The sequence below is a fragment of the Cryptomeria japonica genome, chromosome 1 (genome assembly GCF_030272615.1).
Source record: "Cryptomeria japonica chromosome 1, Sugi_1.0, whole genome shotgun sequence".
NCBI lineage: Eukaryota > Viridiplantae > Streptophyta > Pinopsida > Cupressales > Cupressaceae > Cryptomeria > Cryptomeria japonica.
This window is the reverse complement of record NC_081405.1, coordinates 59,226,675-59,248,101: the sequence shown is the minus strand read 5'-3', so window position 1 is coordinate 59,248,101 and position 21,427 is coordinate 59,226,675. Positions and strand designations below refer to the sequence as shown.

The 21,427-nt window shown below is 34.2% G+C and overlaps 1 protein-coding gene across 2 annotated transcripts in view; it reads left to right on the top strand.

The window, feature by feature from the left end:
* Window positions 1-3,622: 3,622 nt before the first annotated feature.
* The window catches only part of LOC131063213 (protein PTST homolog 2, chloroplastic), a 43,562-nt gene continuing 25,757 nt past the window's right edge, over window positions 3,623-21,427 (top strand). The window contains exons 1-2 of one of the 2 annotated variants that reach the window (XM_057997003.2): window positions 3,623-4,310; window positions 6,387-6,588. In XM_057997003.2, coding sequence (XP_057852986.2) covers window positions 3,862-4,310; window positions 6,387-6,588 — 651 coding nt within the window. In that variant the 5' untranslated portion in view covers window positions 3,623-3,861. The remainder of the gene's footprint in view (window positions 4,311-6,386; window positions 6,589-21,427) is intronic. The other variant, XM_057997002.2, reaches the window with a different exon arrangement.

Here is a 21,427-nt window from a genome sequence, read left to right as displayed (position 1 = left end):
ATTTTTGGGCCAGGTTACAAAGAAAAGGTTGCTCAATATTTTTAAGTTTGAAGAGCCCTTATTTGTGTAGATTTTGGATATTTTGTTGGGTGAAGAGTTTGTGAGGGTTGAATATTGGTATTGTACCAATGTCGACATTACCTCTCTGGTAATGGCAAGGGGTTTGAAATTAGACAATAAGGAGGAAGTGAGTTGAGTGATGGAGAAATGTGTCAAAGGAGGATTGACACTACGGCATGAAATCTCTAATGGCTATGGCCAAACCCAAGGTCAGTTTTTTGGCTCGTGATGGGGAGTGGTTGAAGGTGGGGGAGCTCAAACCACTGATTTGGCTTTTCATTCGCTTGAGCGCCATATTGAATAAAGAAGTACAGAGAGAAAAAGCTCATATTGGGTGGAGTGCGCTGAAGGAATTTTTGGGTGAGAAAGAGGCGGAGTTGGGTCTTGGGCGGATGGCAACACAAAGTGATAGTAAGCGACATTTGGTCTTTGATCCCAATGACCACTAGGTTAATGACCCTTTGGGCTTGAAGAAAAAGAAGTAATTGTGTTTTAATGCTTCAAATTTTGTAAAGTTTAGTATATGCCCTACATTTTTGTTCTCTACTAAGGGGTAGGGCTTTTTAGGTTGGTTTAAATTTTGTTTTAAACAGTGTATACTTGGGCTTGTATGTCGGATGGGGTTTTTGTGGGGTTGCTTGGATGGGCTGAGAGATGGCTTTGTTTTGTTTAGTCTCTGAGGGTGGCTTAGACTGGCTGTAATATGGCCTTTTTTGTAATACTTTACGATGTTGCTTGGATGCTGGTTCTTGGGTGGTTTGGTGATCGTTTTGTGTAAGTTGCTTATAGTTGGTGGCACAGTTAAGTTTTTTGATATGTAAAGCTTTATTATTATTAATAAAATATGCAAATCTATTATCGATAAAAAAATATTAGAGGAAAATTAGATACTTAATGGGATTAGAGAGAAATTTTAATTTTAAATTGGAATTAGAAGAATGATGTTGAATTAATAAAATAATTAAAATTATTTAATTAATTAAGAAGAAAGTAAGTAAAGTTAGTTAAGTTTTGCATCGTAAGCGTTAGTTCAATTTTAGGTGTTAATAAAAATATGTTCAACTATAGTTGAATCTGCCACATCTACCTCTTTTCCTTGACACATTTAGTCACTTTGATCAATTGTATCCTTTAGTTCATCTCCCTATGTTTTCTTCAAATGTTAGTGTTTGAAACTACTAAGTTAATGTGTCCTTTTTCAAGAATAAAACTTCAAAGTCACTTAGATCAATTGTGTCCTTTAGCTCATCTCACTATATTTTTTTCAAATGTTAGTGTTCGAAACTACTAAGTTAATGTGTCCTTTTTCAAGAATAAAACTTCAAAGTCACTTATGCATAAGAAGTTGGTTTCAATGAAATATTAAGTGACCAAGTTATCCAATATGACCAACTTAATCGATTCAATTTCAAGTCATCTATTATTTATTATATTTTCTTAAAAATTGTAACATTTCTAATTATTTCTAAAAAAATAAAGGGGTTGTTTGATGAATACTACTTTTTTAGATACTTATTATAATTTTATTACGTCATATCTTGTTTATTGTCTCTAAATGAAATAACAAACAATCATGATATTGTTTCTTTTAGTTAAAATGATAACAAATTTGAATATAATGTATCATAATTATATATTTTTTACATTGGAAATAGAATAAAAGACTTTTAACTTTCAAAGGAAAAACATATGAATAAAAAAATATTCTACATCTTATAACTTTTTTTTTTAACAAATTTTTTTTTATTAAAAGTTTAGATATTTATATATTATAAATATAGAAGAATAATAGTCAATTTCACGTTTTTTAATTTTATTATTATTATATGATGTGATAAATTTTCTATAGATTTTTTAAAAATTGAATTTTAGTTTTCTTAATTATATCTTAAATCTATTATGTAATAGAGATTTTTTTTTTAGTTTTAATATTTATTTTAAATTTTGTGTGGGCAAACATTCATGAAAGTGAGGTCTTAGAGTCTCACATTGAAAGGAACTTGAAAATGTGTTAGGATCTTGTTATTAAAAGAAATTCATTATTACATCATATTTTGTTTAATGTCTCTAAATGATTTAACAAATAATTATGATATTGTTTTTTTAGTTAAAATAATAACAAATCTGAATATAATATATCATAATTATGTCCTCATTTAGATTGGAAAGTGAATAAAAGACTTTAACTTTCAAAGAAAAACATATGAATAAAAAAATATTCTGCATCTATAACTTTTATTTTGAACAAATTTACTTTTATTAAAAGTTTAGATATTTATATATTATAATAATAACAGTGTATACATTTGTTAAAACAATATTTTTTTTCTATTCTTCTTCTAGATTTGACTATGTGTTCTTTTAGGTTTGACTCTATGATCTATTATTAGTTAATGAAAGCATGAGAAGAGAGAAGATAAATAGTTAATTTCATGTTTTAAATTTTTTTGTTACGTGATAGTTTTCTATAAATTAAAAAAAAAAAGAATTTTAATTTTTCTAAATTATATTTTAAATCTATTATGTAATGGAAAAAAAAAAACAAATTTTTGAAGGTTTTAATATAGATTTTAAAAAAAAAAGAATTTTAATTTTTCTAAATTATATTTTAAATCTATTATGTAATGGAAAAAAAAAAACAAATTTTTGAAGGTTTTAATATAGATTTTAAATTTTGGTTGTGCAAATATTCATAAAAGTGAGGTCTTAAGAGTCTCACATTGAAAGGAACTTGAAAATGGGTTAAGACCTTGTTATTAAAATAATTTCATTCATTATTAAATGCTCTTTGCACAGGTAATAAGTTTGATATCTAAATAAAGATGTTAAGGCATGGTCTCATGGGGGTTTAAGCTCTATTTTTAAGGAAGAGGCCGTCCCATGGAGAATTTTTTGGGAGACTTCCATTTTTAGAGGGTGAAAATGGGGTGGGACCACCAGCTTAAAAAAATTCTTAAAAAATCTCTACAACACCCCCTCTATTTTTAGGAAGCCCTTCAGACCCGACCTAAACTATAGGGCCACCTTAAGAATTTGGAAGTACCTATTCTATGGTTAATTGTGCTTAATTTTAAGTAGTCCTCTTAAATGAGGCTTTTAAATGAGATTTTTAATAATATTAAAATTTAAAACTAAAATTTAAGGCAAATAAAAAGGAAAGAAAAAAAATTGGTGAAGTTGAAAGCAAAATTTAAGACAAATAAAAAGGAAAGAAATTTTTTTTGGTGAAGCATGTGTCATTTTTTTTAATTAGCAGCTGCTCTTATTTCTAGCCCCTCCAAATTTTCCTTTCCCTCTCATTAAAAAATTGCATGAGAACACTCCTTAAAAATAAGGAGAAAATAGACTTAAATAGTTGATGTGACTTCCACGTACACGAAATTACATGCAATACTTGCTTAGTTCTCTTTGTACAGCTGTCGGTTTTCCTAAAACGCTTTGAATTTGCTGGTCAACCCTGCCTGTCGAGAAATATTAGTATCTGAACATTCCGGCCATTATTAAAGTTGTCCTACCCGTATAAATATCACAAGGCACGCGTACGGCAAGGTTTTAAACGATCCAAAATGGATAAGACGGACGGCCGTGATGCTCTGCCATGCTCAGCTTCCCCGTTTAGACATGTTGGTGTGAATAATCCGTTTTATCTTTCCTTTTTGAAACTGTGATTTATTTATACTTTGCTTTGCCGCGGGGAAGCCCTCTTTGTTTTGAGCAGATGGAATATTGCTAATTGTTGATTTGGAACAAAGGAGGAGCAGTCCTTGCGCTTTGTGTTGCGTGGATGGAGCATGCGAGTGAATGGCATTGCCTTTTCCAACTGCGGGAATTGCAACGGTTCGAGTCCCACGAAGAGCCACACCCGCAATCCATACCCTTCTGAAGAAGAAATCTAGTTATAACAGGAATATTAGCATCAGGAAGTGTTCCACGAGGCGTGGCGGATGGAGAGGCGTGGGCAGATGCGGGACTAGTGAGTGGAGCGAGGGAAATGCCATGCTGGAGGAGGAGGTGTTTCAGTTTATGGAGGTGTCGGAGAAGCCAAATCATTTTCCCACGAAGCAGGAGCTTCTCGACGCCGGCCGTTCCGATTTGGTTTCCAAGATTTTGACGCAAGGCGGCTGGCTGGCCGCTGGCTGGGACCATCATGATGCCGAAACCCTCCATGCCAGCAGCGATTACGGCGCTGCCGATGAACAGGACGACTATAATGGAGATGCCCTTCCGGCGCTAGATAGCGCTTCTATCATGTAAATATCATTTGAGCTTTCATTTTTTATTTATTTCTTAGTAATGAAGTATTATTATCCCTGAATATCATTTCAGTTTCCATTTCTTAGTAATTAAATGCTATTCTTTTATCTGTTTGGTGACATTCCATTGCGTGAGGTTTACGTTTTGAGGCATTGCATTATTGTGACTTTTCAGGTGTAATCTTATTGCACCTTAAAAAAAAAAATCACGATTGAAGATGTTTTTATATGTAAAAATTGAATATAGAATGGGACGTTTCAATCCAACATAAATTGCTGAAAGGTAATGTTCTATGTAAAATTTTAATAAAAATAGCACATTTCTGTTAAAGAGTAAATCTCTGCCTGCAGAAAATCCACCCTTAAGAAAGAAGCTGCAATGGCTGACATTTAGCTGGCCTTCTTGTACAACTGTAAGAAATAAGTAACCCTATGTTAGGTTTTTAAAATTATTTTACCCCCGTTTTGAAGAATCTTTTGCATATTTTGATAAAGTTTAGCAAAACCACGAACTTTTTGGCCACAAGGGTTTGTATTTAGCTTGGCTGATGTAAAACAGCTATTTTTTAACTCCCTCACCCTTGGAAACATGTATCACAAGATTCACAACTATAAATCAAGTTCCAGTAGAGAAACTGCGAATAAATGTTCTGAATCTAGATTTAGGCACTCTCTTACTCTTGGAACATGTATCACAACTAGAAATTGAGGTTCGGTAGAGACACTAGGATAGAAGGTTCTGAATCGAGAGTTAGGCACCCTCTCACTCTTAGAACATGGATGATGACTTTAAGTTGAGCCCCAGTAGAGAAACTGGGAACTAAGGTTTTGAAATGAGATTACGCATCCTTTCACTCTTGGAGCATGTATGACAACTATAAATTGAGCTCCGGTAGAGAAACTAGGATCAAAGGTTCTGAATTGAGATTCAGGCACCCTCTCACTCTTGGAATATGTATCACGACTATAAATCGAGATCTAGCAGAGAAACTGGGAACAAAGGTTTGAAATGAGATTACACACCCTCTCACTCTTGGAATATGTATCACATTGCCATAACTATGAATTGAGCTCCAGTAGAAAAACTGGACAAAGGTTTTAAATTAAAACTTGTGCACATTCTCACTCTTGCAAACATTTATCACAACTATAAAATGAGCTCCAGTAGAGAAACTGAGAGGAAAGGTTTTGAATTGAGATTGATGCACCCTCTTACTCCTGGAAACATGCATCCCAACTATAAATTTAGCTCCACAAGAGAAACTAGGAACACACATTTTGAGTTTTATGCACCTTCTCACTCTTGGAAACATGTATTCACAACAACAAAAATGAGTTTCAGCAGTTAAATTGTAAACGAAGTTTTTGAATTGAGATTTATGCACCTTCTCACCCTTGAAAACATGTATCCCAACTATAAATTTAGGTCAACTAGAGAAATCAGGAACACCCGTTTTGAATTGAGTTTTAAGCACCTTCTCACTCTTGGAAACATGTAATCACAACAATAAAAATGAGTTTCAGTAGTGAAATTGCAAACAAAGGTTCTGAATTGAGATTTACTCCCCTCTTGCTCTTGTAAGCATGTATCACAAATGTAAATCGAGCTTAACTAGAAAGCTTACATACAAAGGTTTTGATCAAGGTTTGTGGCAAGTTTATGTGGCCCACCATCAGCGGGTCACAAAGAGCTTCCAAAAACATCCATTCAAACTTTTATTGCTCAAATTTCATCTTGAAGCTCAATTAATGGTTAATATGTTGTCGTAGCTTGAAGGCTCTAATATCACAGAAGTAGACATTTGAAATTAATTTTATTGTTTTCATTTTTGAAACATGTAACTGGACATTTCATGTTCAATCTACTTATTTTACCTATTTTTGTATCATAGTGTATCAATATCTTGATACTCTTTTGTGGCCCCACATGCTATTTTAGTTGCTTAGACTCATATGCAGTTCTTCTTCTTCTTTAGGGACCCAATTTTCATATTGAAATCTCACATCTTTTCAATTTGTTTATGTTTACCTGTTATATTTTACTTTCCTGATTGTCTTGCAATATATTTTCAGAGATGTGAGTGCAGAGGATGTGTCTAATAAGCCTGAGAAAAATACAAGTGAGGGAAGTGGCATTGCTGCGATCCTCAATGGGCTGGAGAGGGAAAGAACACTTTTTTACAGCGAAGCATCAGAAGCAAAAAAGGGGAACAGACACCAGCAATTCAGTGAGGACAAAGAATATGGGAATGCTCTCCAGTCGAGGCAGCCTTTGGTGAGTTATGCTTGAAATTTCACCACTTGCTGCAGCTAAAATTCTGTCATGATTGGTACTAATATTGAGTTTGTGTTTAGTCTTCTTCCTATTTACTTTGGACAAACAAACAACTGTAATGAGGTTGTTCTACACCAAGTAATCATTTTGAAACCTATGTTTTAGTTCAAGTCAGAATGGGTACTTTGCAACTTTGGAAATGTGAGTATTGGAAGCAGGGAAGAGCAGGTTAAGAAAGGGCATTGAAAATTGGGAATAGTATATATATAAAGAGCATGGAAGTTCAAGTTTATATATATATTAACATAAACTTGAACTTACATTTGCCCCCAAAAAAAATCCTAAAGAATTTCACGTTATTATTGCAAATTTCTATATCCCATTGTTTGCATTCTCTGAAAATTCATTTGTAAACAACAGATGATTCAGATTTGAGGAGAAGATATTATTTGGTGCTTTTTTGTAATTTTGAAGTTGAACATTCTACATAGAAAGTTTGATAGGGATGAATAGAAGGTAAAATTAATCATTCTGTTCAATGTTTTGGATGAGGTTCATCTTCACATCAAAACAACAATGATAGCTAAAGAGGCTTGGGATTGCTTCAAAACTCTCTATGAATCAAAAAATAAGAATCAGATCATGCATTTGCAGAGTCAACTACGCTCCTTGAAAATTCAAAATGGTGAAAAACCAGGGAGTTTCTTAAAAATAGTTGCAGATTTGAGGGCATTACCACAAATGTTATGAAAAACTGTCAGGTGACTCTCTTGTACCCATTGTCTTGAGAGCAATGGTCTCCACCTTTTGTTTGTTTGTCATATGTCTCAAAGTAGCTAGCAGAAAGCCATATTTTCAAGATTTGGTGAGTTTGCTTCAACAAGAAGAGGTAATTCATGATGAGATATCATTTTCTCTAGACAATCAGGCCCTTACATCTTAGTAGAAGGGAAAGAAACTTGAAAGTTAGAGTGGTTCATTAGGTTCCTCAAAATCCGAATTGGACAATGCATTTGCACAAAAAAAGAGTGTTTGGGGAAGAAGGGACACAATCTCCAAAAATGCTGGTATAATTCCTTTGGGAATAGTGAATCAAGCTAGCGAAAGCCACAACAGTGTTCTTAGGGGGAACAAAAAGAAGAATCCCCATTGGTAGAAAAGCACAAGAAACAGCAAAGGAATGCTATTTCAATAGGTGATTGTAATGAAAAAGATTTTTTGTATGCACAGAGACTTAGGCATTCACTTTTGGAAGTCTTTGGTATGTTGATTCTAGTGCATCTAGACATGTGATAGAAGAACAAGAGTAGTTCCATAACCTCACCCCATCAACTTCATATGGGCAAGTTTCACTTGGTGATGATACATCCTATGAAGTGGAGGCTATTGGATATATTCTTTACCACTCAGAAGTCACAAGTGTTGACTTATGAAGGTTTTGTATGTTCCATGGCTCACATTGAATCTCTTACCAGCATATCAATTTTAGAGCATTTTGTTAAGGTTGTTCGACCTTGATTGTTTCCACTAGAGTAGTGATAAGAGCCTTTGGGGTAGTTTGGTTAGGTTGTTTTGCATTGTTAACATCAACACTTTGAGGGTGGCTTATGTAATCTTTTTGGGGTTGGTCACCTTGGGAAGGATGGATTGCCTTCATTACTAGTCTAGGAGGTTCCTTTGGTTGTAGTCATTGTAAAGAGATTTTGGTAATTTTGATAATTTATGTCAAGAGCACCATGGGCCCTAGCCAAGTCTCATTCCATTCAGTTCACCTTGGGAAGGATGGATTGCCTTCATCACTAGTCTAGGAGGTTCTTTTGGTTGTAGTCATTGTAAAGAGATTTGGTAATTTTGATAATTTATGTCAAGAGCACCATGGGCCCTAGCCAAGTCTCATTCCATTCAGTTTACCCCATCTTTGAGGTGTTAAATTTGGATCAGAATTAAAAATCACAGAGTTACAGAACAATATTTCTGATATTATTGTTCTAATTCAGAATCCTGAATATATAGATTGTGCTGAAGATATCGATTATGATAATCGATATATTTCTTCAAAGTGTTTAAACTGTTTGATTAAGTTTTAATATTGAATATATGTACAGCATATCACATGGATAACATGTGAGTCCACAGCATGTATTACACGAACCACACAGCAGAAGTATCAATCACAGCATATCATTCATTGACCATCGTATGGATATGAACAGAATATATCTCCTCATGGATAATGTGAATGTGCACCGGAATCTCTTCACAGACAATACACGTGTATGTACACAGAATCCTCGACGGATATTACACGCAAATATGCAGTATGATCTTCGACGAACATTCTCCAAGACTCCCGACCAAGGGAACTAAATACCCGAACAAGATGGATGAAGGAACATGACCCTAGATGGGAAATATGACTCATGCAAAGGGTGCGATTAGAACTGACACCATTCTTTAATTATCTGTTAACTAACCATAAGGAATCACTTGTATAAACATTAACAAACAATAGAAAATCGCAGATATAATATAGCAATAAGAGAAATGAATGAAGTAATATTAAAAGGTAAGATAGCAGTCAAGATAACTCCTGCTGCTATAACATCAACATGAGGTTGGTGACTCTTTTCCTATATGGTGTAAGGTCAATGCCTTGGGGGTGGGTTTTTGATTAGACCTTCATATGGAATATTGTGGAGGGGAATGGTTGTGTGCAATAGTAGTTGTTTGCTTCTCTTGATTTTGAGTGTATCCGTACATGGGGTTTTAAAATGTTGTCATATCTCAATTTGTTTTAAAGTCAGCCTGGTTGGATCAGTTGCATTTTGAATCCATGTATTTGTTGTCTTATTTGTTGGAAATAGGGGCAAAGGGATTCATATGAGGGTCTGCCCCTGGCATCTCTCAAATCTAGACATATTCGGGGATCCATAGAGGCAACGGTGAAGAGAAATGAGATGAATGAGTGGATGGTGAAAGACTTATTGCAAGGATTTGTCCTTTATGTTGGGTTCACCAAAATATGTATGATCTGAAATTGGCTCATATAGAATTTTTCCCTTTGATTGCATGATTGGGCAATTCATTATTGCTTACAAAGTTAACTGAGTTGGTTGCTTGGTTAATTGTTTAGATGATTGACCTAATAGATTGACATGTGTTAATGTTTGAATGTTCTCATTGGTTGCTTTGATTTGATTTTATCAACATGAAAAAGCAAAGCATTAATCATTAGCTTTGTTTGATTTTTGATTGAATTGATTAAGTTGAATATTCTTTGTTTCTGATTTGCAAAGTGTCGATCACTTGCAAGTGTTGTGATTTTGTATATGTTGAGTGTATTGAGGTAGTTTTCAAATGCAATAAATGAATCTAAAGGAATTTTTTATTTTAGTGTTTTTATTTTTTTAATGAATTATGCTAATTAATCTAATTAGCCAATAATAATCAAATAGGTAATAAACTAAGTCAAAAGATTGCTTTCTTAATTGGAATAAATCAACTAATCGATTAAGATTAAATTTTGAATGCAATGCTGATTTAATCCAGGTAAATTAAGGCTTTTTGTATTTTGTCGTTTGAATGCAACTTCCTATCAATTGATTTCAATCTAATGTATGAACCTGAAAATATTTTGGAAATCTGAATCTATGCAAGCAATGAACAATTTCCCTTTCAAAACAATGATGCAAGAGCAAAGGTGAAGCTTTTCTTTTTGCAGAGATAACAGAGAAGTAATTGCTAAAATCCCTTTTCAAGCATTCAACAAAGAAGGCAAGAGGATAAAGAGTGATTTAAATAATCTCCATGTTTTTATAATCAGCAATGCCAGAAAGTGCAGAATAATCCTTTTATTTGAATTTCTGTTTGTTTGATTTATATGTTGAATCTTCACAATTTGCATACGTAGATCTGAAATAAGTAAAGTTGAACCTTTTAGTTCAATGTTTTCAAAGAGTTTTGAAGTGAAAAGAGAGAAGCTTCTAACCAGTATTTTGAATAAATGTGCTTTGAAGTAAGAAGAATATAAATCTTTTTTCTAATCTAAAAAACAATAAAATTAGAAAACCCTACAACTAGATTTCCTAAAATCTAAAATTTACTCTAACCTTTCACAAACAGGAAACAATTTGATTAAACCTACTTTAAAATATAACAAATCTAACCTAAAACATTCACATCTAGTATTGGATTTATCCAAGGCACAAAGCAAAGTAAATTGTGGTTAGTAGTCTTTGGGAACCCATCCAAAACTTTATTGTCTCTTCCTCAATTTGTGGAACTCTCCAACGGTGAGAAGGATCAACTTGCTGATCTAAATGCTTGGAGGGACTGTATTGAGGGTGCAAGAAGTAAAAGTAGAGGCTTTGATGTTGTTTGGTCACAAACTTTGGTTGCATGAACAAGGGAATTCCTAAAGGTAACTGAGATAAAATGTTTAAATTTATGGAAAAGCTTGTTCATGCAAGGACTTGTGTGCCAAAGGCAAAAATAGATGTTTTCCCCATTTGGTAGTATTTCATTCCTTAGGGTGAACCAACAACTTAATGGTGAACTTGTTGTGTCTCATACACACACACACTGTCATGTCCCCTCCTTGATCGTTATATATATATATATAAATGAAGCAATTATTATTATTATTTAATATAATAACTATCAACAATTGATTATTTGAAATTTATTTATTTATTAAATATTATTATTTAATTAATATTTATTACTGATAGTGAATGGAATGGTGCGATTTGTATATGGCTTATTATTTCGGTATGTTTCCAATATGCACCTGGTCCGGGTCCTGGTTCATGCCGGGTCCTGGTTCAGCCACCTAGGAAGGACTCGGGTGGAACTCAGGAGGACCCAGGTGAACCTAGGAGGACCTGCATGAACTCAGGCCCGTGGGTTCCCAAAAATGGGGCCCACGGGTCAAAAAAACAATAAAAAAAGATTTTTTAAAATAGTTTTTTAATAATAAAACCCTAATTCACCCCTTTATGACTTTTTAAAAAAGACTTGAAACTTGAATACTATCTTTTTTGCAAATTATAAATATGATATTAGACTTTAGTTATTAGTTTACTGATTACATTTGCGATATATGAATATTTATTGGCATTGGCAATTATGGATTTATCATTTATCATTTATCATTTATCATTTATGTATGGAAAGTCACATTGTATATTTTATTTTTGTATGGATTGTATATATTGAACATATATATATATATATATAATTAAAATATATATATATTTGTACGGACAAACCCGTACCCAAGATTTTTTTTTTTTTTGGCCGAATCCACGAACCCGTACTCGAACCCGAACCCAAACCCAAACTCGAACCCGAACCGGTAACTTAGTTTGAGAGGTTATCTTTCAAAAGGGACATTACATGATCCTTCAGTTCTGAGAAGTCTCTTAAAAAGACAAAGTTGTAAAAGTGAAGTTTGATGAAAACTATCGATACATCTCAATTAACTTAACCATTGTCAGTCATCTTCAATACTCACAAGACAAATTATAGGACCAGCAAATATGGTATTTATACCATTGATCATATTGACACACAATCTTCATCCCTAGCAATACAATTAGCTACGTGGAGATCATATATAAAGAAAGAGTCTATCAAGTGAACGGTGGTTAAACAACGATTCTATATTTGATGGCAATTAAGCGACTACATACAAGAAGGCATAGATAAGCATTTGTCAAGCATCGGTAAAAGCATCGGTAAAATAAGATGATAGCAATTACTTGTAAAGAATAAAATATTGCCGGCTTCGATGAATGTTGACAATCAGGGTAGTGATCCAAAGAGAACACTGATACACAACATTAAGTGGCAATGATTTGAATGAGCAATCATTCATAAACCGTAATTGTTTGATAAAGACCATTATGGATGGTGACAATCATCAATTATAGAAATGCATGAAGATGATCATCGCTAAAGAGGAACAACCACCAAGTATGGCAACTAGACATATTGATTTATAATTGATAAATGGAGAATCAAAAGAATGATACGTTAATGACTAAGTCCTAAAGCAAAGTAATAGCGACTAAGTATAAAAGAAGTTTTATAGATCTACAATAGATCGGCTAAGGCATGAACAGTTAACAATCATATTGATGAGGATTAATTGATATCCTATGAAGAAACACGATGTGTAGATAAGCAAATAGATCAACTAAAGAGAAGACATCAACTAAACATCATAGCAAGTACCGTTCAATGACTTGGGGAAGTATAATAACGTTTATCGAATTGGCTAATCCGATGGTTAGTAGTCACTATTAGATAGTTAGCAATGGATACATAAATTACTGTGCATCGTTGGGTAATATCTATTTATTTAATGAGGAATCGGTATCTATTATTTTGAAAGGATGCATTTTGAAGATGTAAGTGGTGAGATTAGTAGGAAACTATGAAGGGACAAGAGTCATGTCCTTACAACCTGACTTATTATTTCAAATGCAAGATATAAGAAGTTATTCCCAATCATTCACTCAGAAGGAAAGAAAGAGGGTTTTTTTAATCTTATTTCTTATTTCAGTTGGAAGAGCTCGAAGTCAGCAAGGCCGAAGGCCCGTAATCGGGTTCAAATAGGCAACCCTATTGTCATTGCAAGTATTCATTGCCAAGATAAAGGAACATCATATCATATAATTGTTGCAAATGATTAGATCCTAAGAGATTATTGCACTTAGTGCAAATCAAATCAATTCACTTCCAGCATATATAATATTGTATATTTTAGAAATAGCAAGTGATATTGTTCTTATTTTCTATTTCATAGTTTAATTAAAAACATTAGATAGTGTAAGTGTGAGGAATTGAAGTAATTGTCCCGATATTCCAAGATATCCTAAAAGGGGAGATTACACACACCCCATTTTTGCTTCAACAAAGTGGGAACAACCCCTTTTTTCCTCTGATTCTTATGCTTTGCCTGTTTGTTTTCATTTTAGCCCCTTTGTGTTTTGTCCTTAGTTTTTTGTGGAATTTTGCTTTTATCAGATTTGTGGAGTTGATCATTCTGGCATGACAATAGAAGAAACTCCAAAACTCCGACATCCTTCTTGTGGATTAGATTTATATGTGCGATACACTATGTTTTTGAACTTTCGGGGTTTTTCATCTTGACATGCTTGTGGAGGCATCTCCAAAACTTCAATGCAAAAGACATGACATCATCAACAACTACCTTCAGCATTGTAGCAATTGAATGATTCCCGCATGTCTTTCTTCCCCTTTTATCGTTTTGTTTTTGTTTATTTGCCTTTTGCATTGGTTGTTGCTCTTCATGCTTTGATACCTGTGCTATATACAACCTATTTGCCAAAATCAACCTAATTTCTGTCAAGATTTGCAGTGGATCCAATTCATTGTCGTTTAGTTGTGAGAAGTTTTTGGAATTCCTTAGTGGTCCCTTCGTCATCATTTTACTAGGTAGGGTTTCAAATCTGACTTGTTAATGGCAATTCTTGTTTTCTGTGTTTGTTTTTTTGCTTGTTTTCATCCTTGGTGCGTTCTTTTTTGGTTTTTTATTGTTTCTTTTGCATTTGTTGTTTTTGGTCTTTTCCTTGTGGAATGATGGTTTTGTTTTTCTCTATTCGATAGATCTGTTTGTCTTGTTGGAGTTGGCTGGTTGGTATGATTAAAATGACTTCCCTGAAACCTCGATGCCATTTCTATGTGGTGTATCTATTTTATCAGACTTCTTTGCTTTGTCTTCTGTTGTTGATGTCATGTTGATGTCATCCTTCTATCAGGACTCCATGTGGTTGTCTACTACTGACTTCATTCCCAAGAAAAGAATATATTTGCATGTGTGATTGTATTTTTCAGATTTGAAGTAATAGAAGAATAGATTGGACTACTCACATGAGTCATACATTGCATGAGCAATTATTAGAGGTGATGGAAACCGACAACTTTCATATGACATCTGAACCAATTAGGCATCCTTTAGCCTGGTGAGGCTAAATTCTATGAACATTACCCCCAGTTGGAATTAAAAGAAAGCTGGAAACATTATAATAAAGTCAATGACAACTTCACCTTTGCTGTAATTAGATGTGTAGAGATTCAGAGAATGATTATGCTAAGAGATTATCTTTTAAATGAATAGAGAACATAACAGCTTGGGGAATTGGTTTGTCCAATTTAAAACCCTCGTATATTATAATATAGGTGGCATTCGCAAAACTCTTTACAAGCTGCCCATATATCCAAGTGATAAGATTGTATTCTTAGAAATTTGACTGTAGGTAGTTGAGATCTAGAAGATGATTGCCAGCAAGCATAAGGCCGATATTTCCTTCCCCATCAAGGTGGGTGTGTATCCCTCTTCTAGCATTTAGGATGCTAAATCTTAAGAACACGATATGGCCCATTTAATTGTGCAAATGCCTTGAGATAGATTTGACCTTATTGGGAAAATTGGGCCTCTTATTGGAGCATTCTTTGTACATTGGCTACAATTGAGGATTTTTGAGTTGATTGCCTTGATGAGCATGAGGTAAGAATAGGAAATTATTGTAGGATGTCTTTTTTGTTAATGAAAGGACGCAATCTAGAAAAAGTATCTAAGACATAACATGAAGATGGTAAGGTTCTAGATCCATCTTATAACAAGGATAAGATCTAGATGGACATAATAGATTGGTTAATATTTGAAGACCCCTTTGTTGCAAAATAGAACAAAAGAAGTGATTATTAGAACAAGGAAATGGTTACAATATCCGATTTGCATCCACCATAGAAAAAATCTATTCAACCTCTTGTAAACACTTGTAAGAGTAAAGTCCACGGAGAATCTTCTGTTGCTTCTGAGTAGCGATAGGTTAAGAAGAAGAAAATGGAGGCATCACGAGTGAGAGTTGTGGTGGATGAAGAGCCTTTGCAAAGAAGAGCACACACCATGTCTTTTGCTATTGCTCAAGAAGGAACTAGGGCAACTACTCAAGTGTTACTCACCCTTCTTGTTCTTTCTCCAATTTCTAATTCTTCTTTTTCTTTGCCATCAAACCCAATCTCTTGCTCTTTGCAAGTTGAGCAGATAGTTGAGGAAGAAGTTATAGTAATGGAAGAGCAACAGGTGGAAATTGGGATAATGTGTCAACTGTTGAGGGTTCCTACACCCCAACTCAGCCGTTTTCACCTTCACCTCCATCTCCAGGTCCAATCTCAGGAAGAATTCCCACTTCTCCTCGAGTTCCTTTGATTAGTTCTCCTCCAATGATACCATCACCAACATTTAGAGTTGAATTAGGTGAAACTCCTTGGGATGCTAGTATGCCAGTGTGGTTAAATATCACTATTCAAAAAATACAAAAGGAGTAAAAATTTGCAACTTAAGATTTTTCTAAGTTGATAAAGCGTTCCAAAGTCAACCAAAAAAAGAGAGATAGAACACTATCTAATAAAGTGTTCCAAAGTCAACCAAAAAAAGAGAGATAGAACACTATCTACAATGGTATTAGATGCCAGTGAGGTAGAGTTACACAAATTGCAACCTTTGGTAGATAAAGATGAAGAAGATATGCAGTGAGAAGATTATCAATTCTAAACAATTCAACTAAGGCATTAGATTAAGGAAGAGGAAAGAAGTTCTCTTGCTAATTTAGTTTCTTCCTTCCTTAGTAGAATGGAAAAGAGTGTCAAAACTAAAAGAGAACTCAGGACTCAAATTAGTGAGCGAAAGGCCTATGTGAACTATCTTATTAGCCCTAGTGATGCAAGCTCACATGTGCCTACAATTTTAAAATCATTGGGTAAGAGACATCAGGATGTTGTTGGTGTGATTAGTGCTACAAACAGTTGGAGGAATTCACTAAAAGGGCAAGGAAGTAGACTCATTAGGTAGGCGATTCAATTGTATCATAAAGTGAGCGATGACACTAGCATAGTGGGTGAGTTTTAAAAAATGATTGATCAAGAATTCATCCAATTGGAAGACCACTCGCTCTCATTGAAAATAAATGACTAGAGTATTAATGGAAGAGCTACAAGGAAAGAATGTCGTTACTAGGTGATAACATGGAGGTTCATAGAGAGTGGCGGAGGTTCATAGATAGTGGCTCCATGCTACTAAACATAGAATGAAGATATTGAAGGTGTGCAAGTACAAATCAGTTATTAGAAAAGATGTTGCTATTGGGATCATGGCTAAAATAGAAAGGTTCATTGAGGCTATCCCTTGTACTTTTTTGGTTCCCCTTGTTATTGTCAAGGAATTTGTTGGGATTGTGAGGGGGCAGTTCATCAAAGAATTAATTAATGAATTAATGAGAATGAAAGGAAATTTCAACATCTTCCAAGAGAGGATCCTAAAGATTAGGGAAGCTGTCGATTCAATTATAAAGACATAATGTAAGGGATCTCTCCCCTTAAACCTTATCTCACAAATAAATAAATACAATAATGTAAAAATGAAAAGTAATAACTCAATATTCATATCCAATGTCAAATGCATTACAAGAAGTTAATAACATAGTGCTTAATCTAGGTATTAGCAGTGAAAGTGATGGAACATTAGTACCAAAAATAGGCATCACATGTCGTTTGTCCACCACAATATCATATAAGCTACAATACAATATAAGAAATGATGGAGAAAATATAGACAATAAGTCTTTAAACACCATCAACCTCAACAGTCATCCGCTAGCTTGAGAGACGAGAGCTTGGCTTAGGAGGGAAACCCATAAATAATAGGTAGGAGGGAAACTTGGTGCAACCTGATATATCTACATGCATTTGTTTGTATGAAATGCAGTCTCCTATTATCAGGATATGACAGAGAAACATAATATATAATTTTTTAGGCCAATTCATCTATTTCAATGAATGCATGACTTTGATCAAAGTACTTTTAAAATAACAGAAGAACTTGAAAAGAGGACTGCCCTTCTCTGTTTACCCATATTTGGCACCTATTCCCAGGAATGCAAATTGAACAAACTCAAGGAAAAGAAAACTACTTATTTAAAGAAAATCACTCATGCAAACATGCATATACTTTAAAATGAAACCATTCTTTTTCTTATCATAGTTGTCACGAGTCTACATGCAATCATTCCTACTTCATGAAAAGATACCTTTCAATGTAATTCTATATTCTCTTTTAATGAAATTTGAACTCTAAATGAATCATTTTACATATGAATGTATAATCATACTTAGTCTATTATGTTCATGCTAACTGAAACCTACTTGATTAGTAACTAAATCATTCCTTTAAACAAGTAAGTAGGTTTCCATATAGAGAGAGATAGAACAAGTAATTTGTCTAAAAATGTTACATAAAAGAAGGTATGTATACACACACACACACGTGTGTATATATATATATATATACCTATGACCTAAGCCTGTTATCCTAGAAGCTAATTTGATACAATTTGCACCCATAAAACAAGTAGTTTGAAAAGCAAAATTAAAATTTATAAAATTCTCAAATAATGTTGAATCTTTACTACAGTCACAAGATAGAAAGAAAAAGGTTTGGAAGAAGATTTCCATAATTTTAGATACAAAAATATATGTAATATTTTCTGTATGTACACATATAGAAGTATAAGCATACATGTATGTGCATCCACACAGAGGTATCAACTAATGAATCAGATTTTAAAACAGGTCTACAAGTTTGATATCTATAAAATGCAAAAATCTATAATATCAACTAGTGAATAGTAGTACAATTTCGTGGTTTACCAAGCTTACATACCGATTTCTGGTAATATAATAAGTATATACACAGATAGATGCATATGCATGTGTATAGTGTATACACATATTATATTAGACTGCTATGAATTGTTTATAATTGAGACAATATGCTTATTGATTTAGAAACTAATTGCAAAAATAAAGAATCAGATCTACATACAGTAATATCCAGAACAAATTGCCTCAGAAACGCCATAATAACTGGCCAATCTTAGCTCTTTATCACTGCTTATTCCTTTTATTACCGCTACTTAGAAATCTGATATTTCTTTTATTGTTTCCTCTGAATGAATGCCTGAGAAAAGTTGTGTCTTTCCATAAGAGAAGTCTGATCTCTTTTATGGAGATATTGGCCCCCTTATTTATCTAATCACTCTGCTATTTTGAGCTCTTTTCAAACTTATTGACTCATCTTTTCATATTGCATGCCCTTGTATTATCTCATGCCTTTCATACGGCTGAAAGAAACACAACAATGTCTGAAATATGCGATTTTCCTTTGCATTTGGTGGAGCTAAAATTAGCTCCCTAAAAATTGTTGATTGTAACTAGGGTTATATGGGTTCGGATTGCCTTAAGGCAACATCCGAACCCCATTTAGGACCGGATTGTAACTAGGGTTATATGGGTTCGGATTGCCTTAAGGCAACATCCGAACCCCATTTAGGACCGGGTCCTATCCTAGGGTAACGTGACCCTATCTTATGCACAAACAAATACCACGCTATGCAAAAATACTCACCATTTAATATTGGCGCCAAAACCCAAGGAGGCCGACTTGCTTTTCAAGGAATAAAAGATGTATATAAATAAGTGACAAATTGCAAGTCAATACACATTCATTCATTCTTCACCTATGCGAATGAGAAAAACAGCTCTGCTTATCAAGTGCGAATTAATAAGGAAGAAGGCGAACTCATCCAGACTTATGCGAATTGGTGCAAGATAACCTAGGTGATGTTGTGCATCTTGAAGAACATGAAAGAGCAGATCTGCTACACAAATAGATCAGATCTGATAGAAAGAGCTAAGTATTGTAATTGTGCATTTTAAGAGGAGAATATATAACCAAGTATTGTAATTGTGCATTTTAAGATGAGAATATATAATCTGACCTGTGGGTCTTTCATGCTGGGTTTTTCTTCATTAGAGGTTTTCCCAGGGTATGCTTGTTGTCTAGTGTTTTATTTCTGATTTATGTTGACTTGTTAAATACTGCAAATCTGATTACAATCTAGGGCATATTTAATTTCTGCTGGTCTATTAAAATACTGTAAATCTGATTACAAACTAGGGCATAGTTAATTATCTAAGTCTGATTAACATACCTAAGGTCTAAAATCTACATGGTATCAGAGCTAAGGTGTCATTAACTTCTGATTTTAGCAAATCAATTGTTGCATATAGCTGTTGGTTGTTTTCAGATTAAAGATGTCAGGTTTGAAGGCTGAAGATAGGCTTGAGGGAGCCATTGACTTTGCTTCTTGGAAAGTTTGTATTCTGTTGATCCTTGAAGAAAATGACCTACTGAAATTTGTAGAAGAAGAAAGGCTGTCTCCTCCAGAAGATGCTGAAGAGCTGAAACTGTTCAAGAAAGATTCCCTCAAGGCTAGAAGGATCATAATTGAGTCCGTCAAGAATCATCTTGTCACTGTCATATCAAAGTTTACATCTGCCAGAGAAATGATCAAACACTTGGAAGGGATCTATGAAGTCAACAATCTCAGCAGGGCTCTTGCCCTAAGACAACAACTTCTACACATGAAAATGAAAGAAGAAGACTCAATCATAGCCTACTTCATGAAGATCAATGAACTAAAGGACAAGCTAAGCACTCTTGATTGCCAAATCTCAGATAAAGACCTTGTTATGATTGCATTAAATGGTCTACCTGATGAATGGGAACCATTCATTTGTAGCATTGGTGGAAGAGTCGATCGTCCCAACTTTGATCGTCTTCAATCTGATTGCATCGAAGAGGAATCTCAAATTGAGGTAAGAGGAAAACTCAAGAACTCTCTCAAAGATAACCATGTTCTCTTATCTAAATCTAGGAAAGGTGGTCATTGGAAGAAAGAAAAGAGATGCAAAGATTTTAGATCCTCCTCCTATGATCCAAGGAAAAAGTCAAGAGATTCCTCTCACATTCGTTGCTTCAGATGTGACAAGTATGGTCACTATGCCAGAGATTTTCAGAATGACCCAAAGGAAAGGGAAGCTAACTTAAATGAAGTTGCCGAACAAAGTGAAGACTACCTTCTTATCTCTGCTCTTTCCAGCAATGTTCTTACGGACAACAATACGTGGATACTTGACAGTGGTGCCTCCAGACACATCTCAGGATTTCGTGAGCATCTCTCAGATCTGATTGAAAAAGACACCAATCTTCATGTAGTAATCGGTGATGATGCTCGATACCTGGTAAAAGGTTCTGGCACTACCTCTTTAAAACTAGATTCTGATATTTCCTTACAACTCTGTGATATTCTATTTGTACCTAGTATTAAAAGAAATCTTATTTCCATTTCGGCTTTAGAAGATAAGGGTTTGCAAATAGCATTTTCTGAAGGGAAAGTACTCGCTTGGTCTAAGAAATCTAACTTCAAATCTGCTCGTATTATTGGAAATAGATGTGATAGTTTATATAAGCTTGCAGCTAATCCAATTCAAGCTCTCATTCATGAGACCCCTGGATCATGCGAGCTATGGCATAGAAGATTGGGTCATCTTCACTTTCAAGCTCTTCCCACTCTCGGTAAAATGGTCAAAGGTATGCCTAAACTCAGTTTATCTCATGATGATGCTTGTAAAGGTTGTGCAATGGGTAAGAATGTAAAGAATCCCTTTCATAAAAGCGATAGTAGGGCTAAAGAAAGGTTAGAGCTTATTCATTCAGATTTATGTGGTCCTATGTCAGTAGCATCTCCTAGCAGTTTCCTATATTATGTTATCTTCATAGATGATTTCTCTAGGAAAACATGGATCTATTTTCTTAAAACTAAAGAGTCTGAAGAAGTCTTAAACAGATTTAAAGAATTCAAAGCCTTAGTTGAAAATACTACAGGAAATCGAATTAAATGTTTGAGGT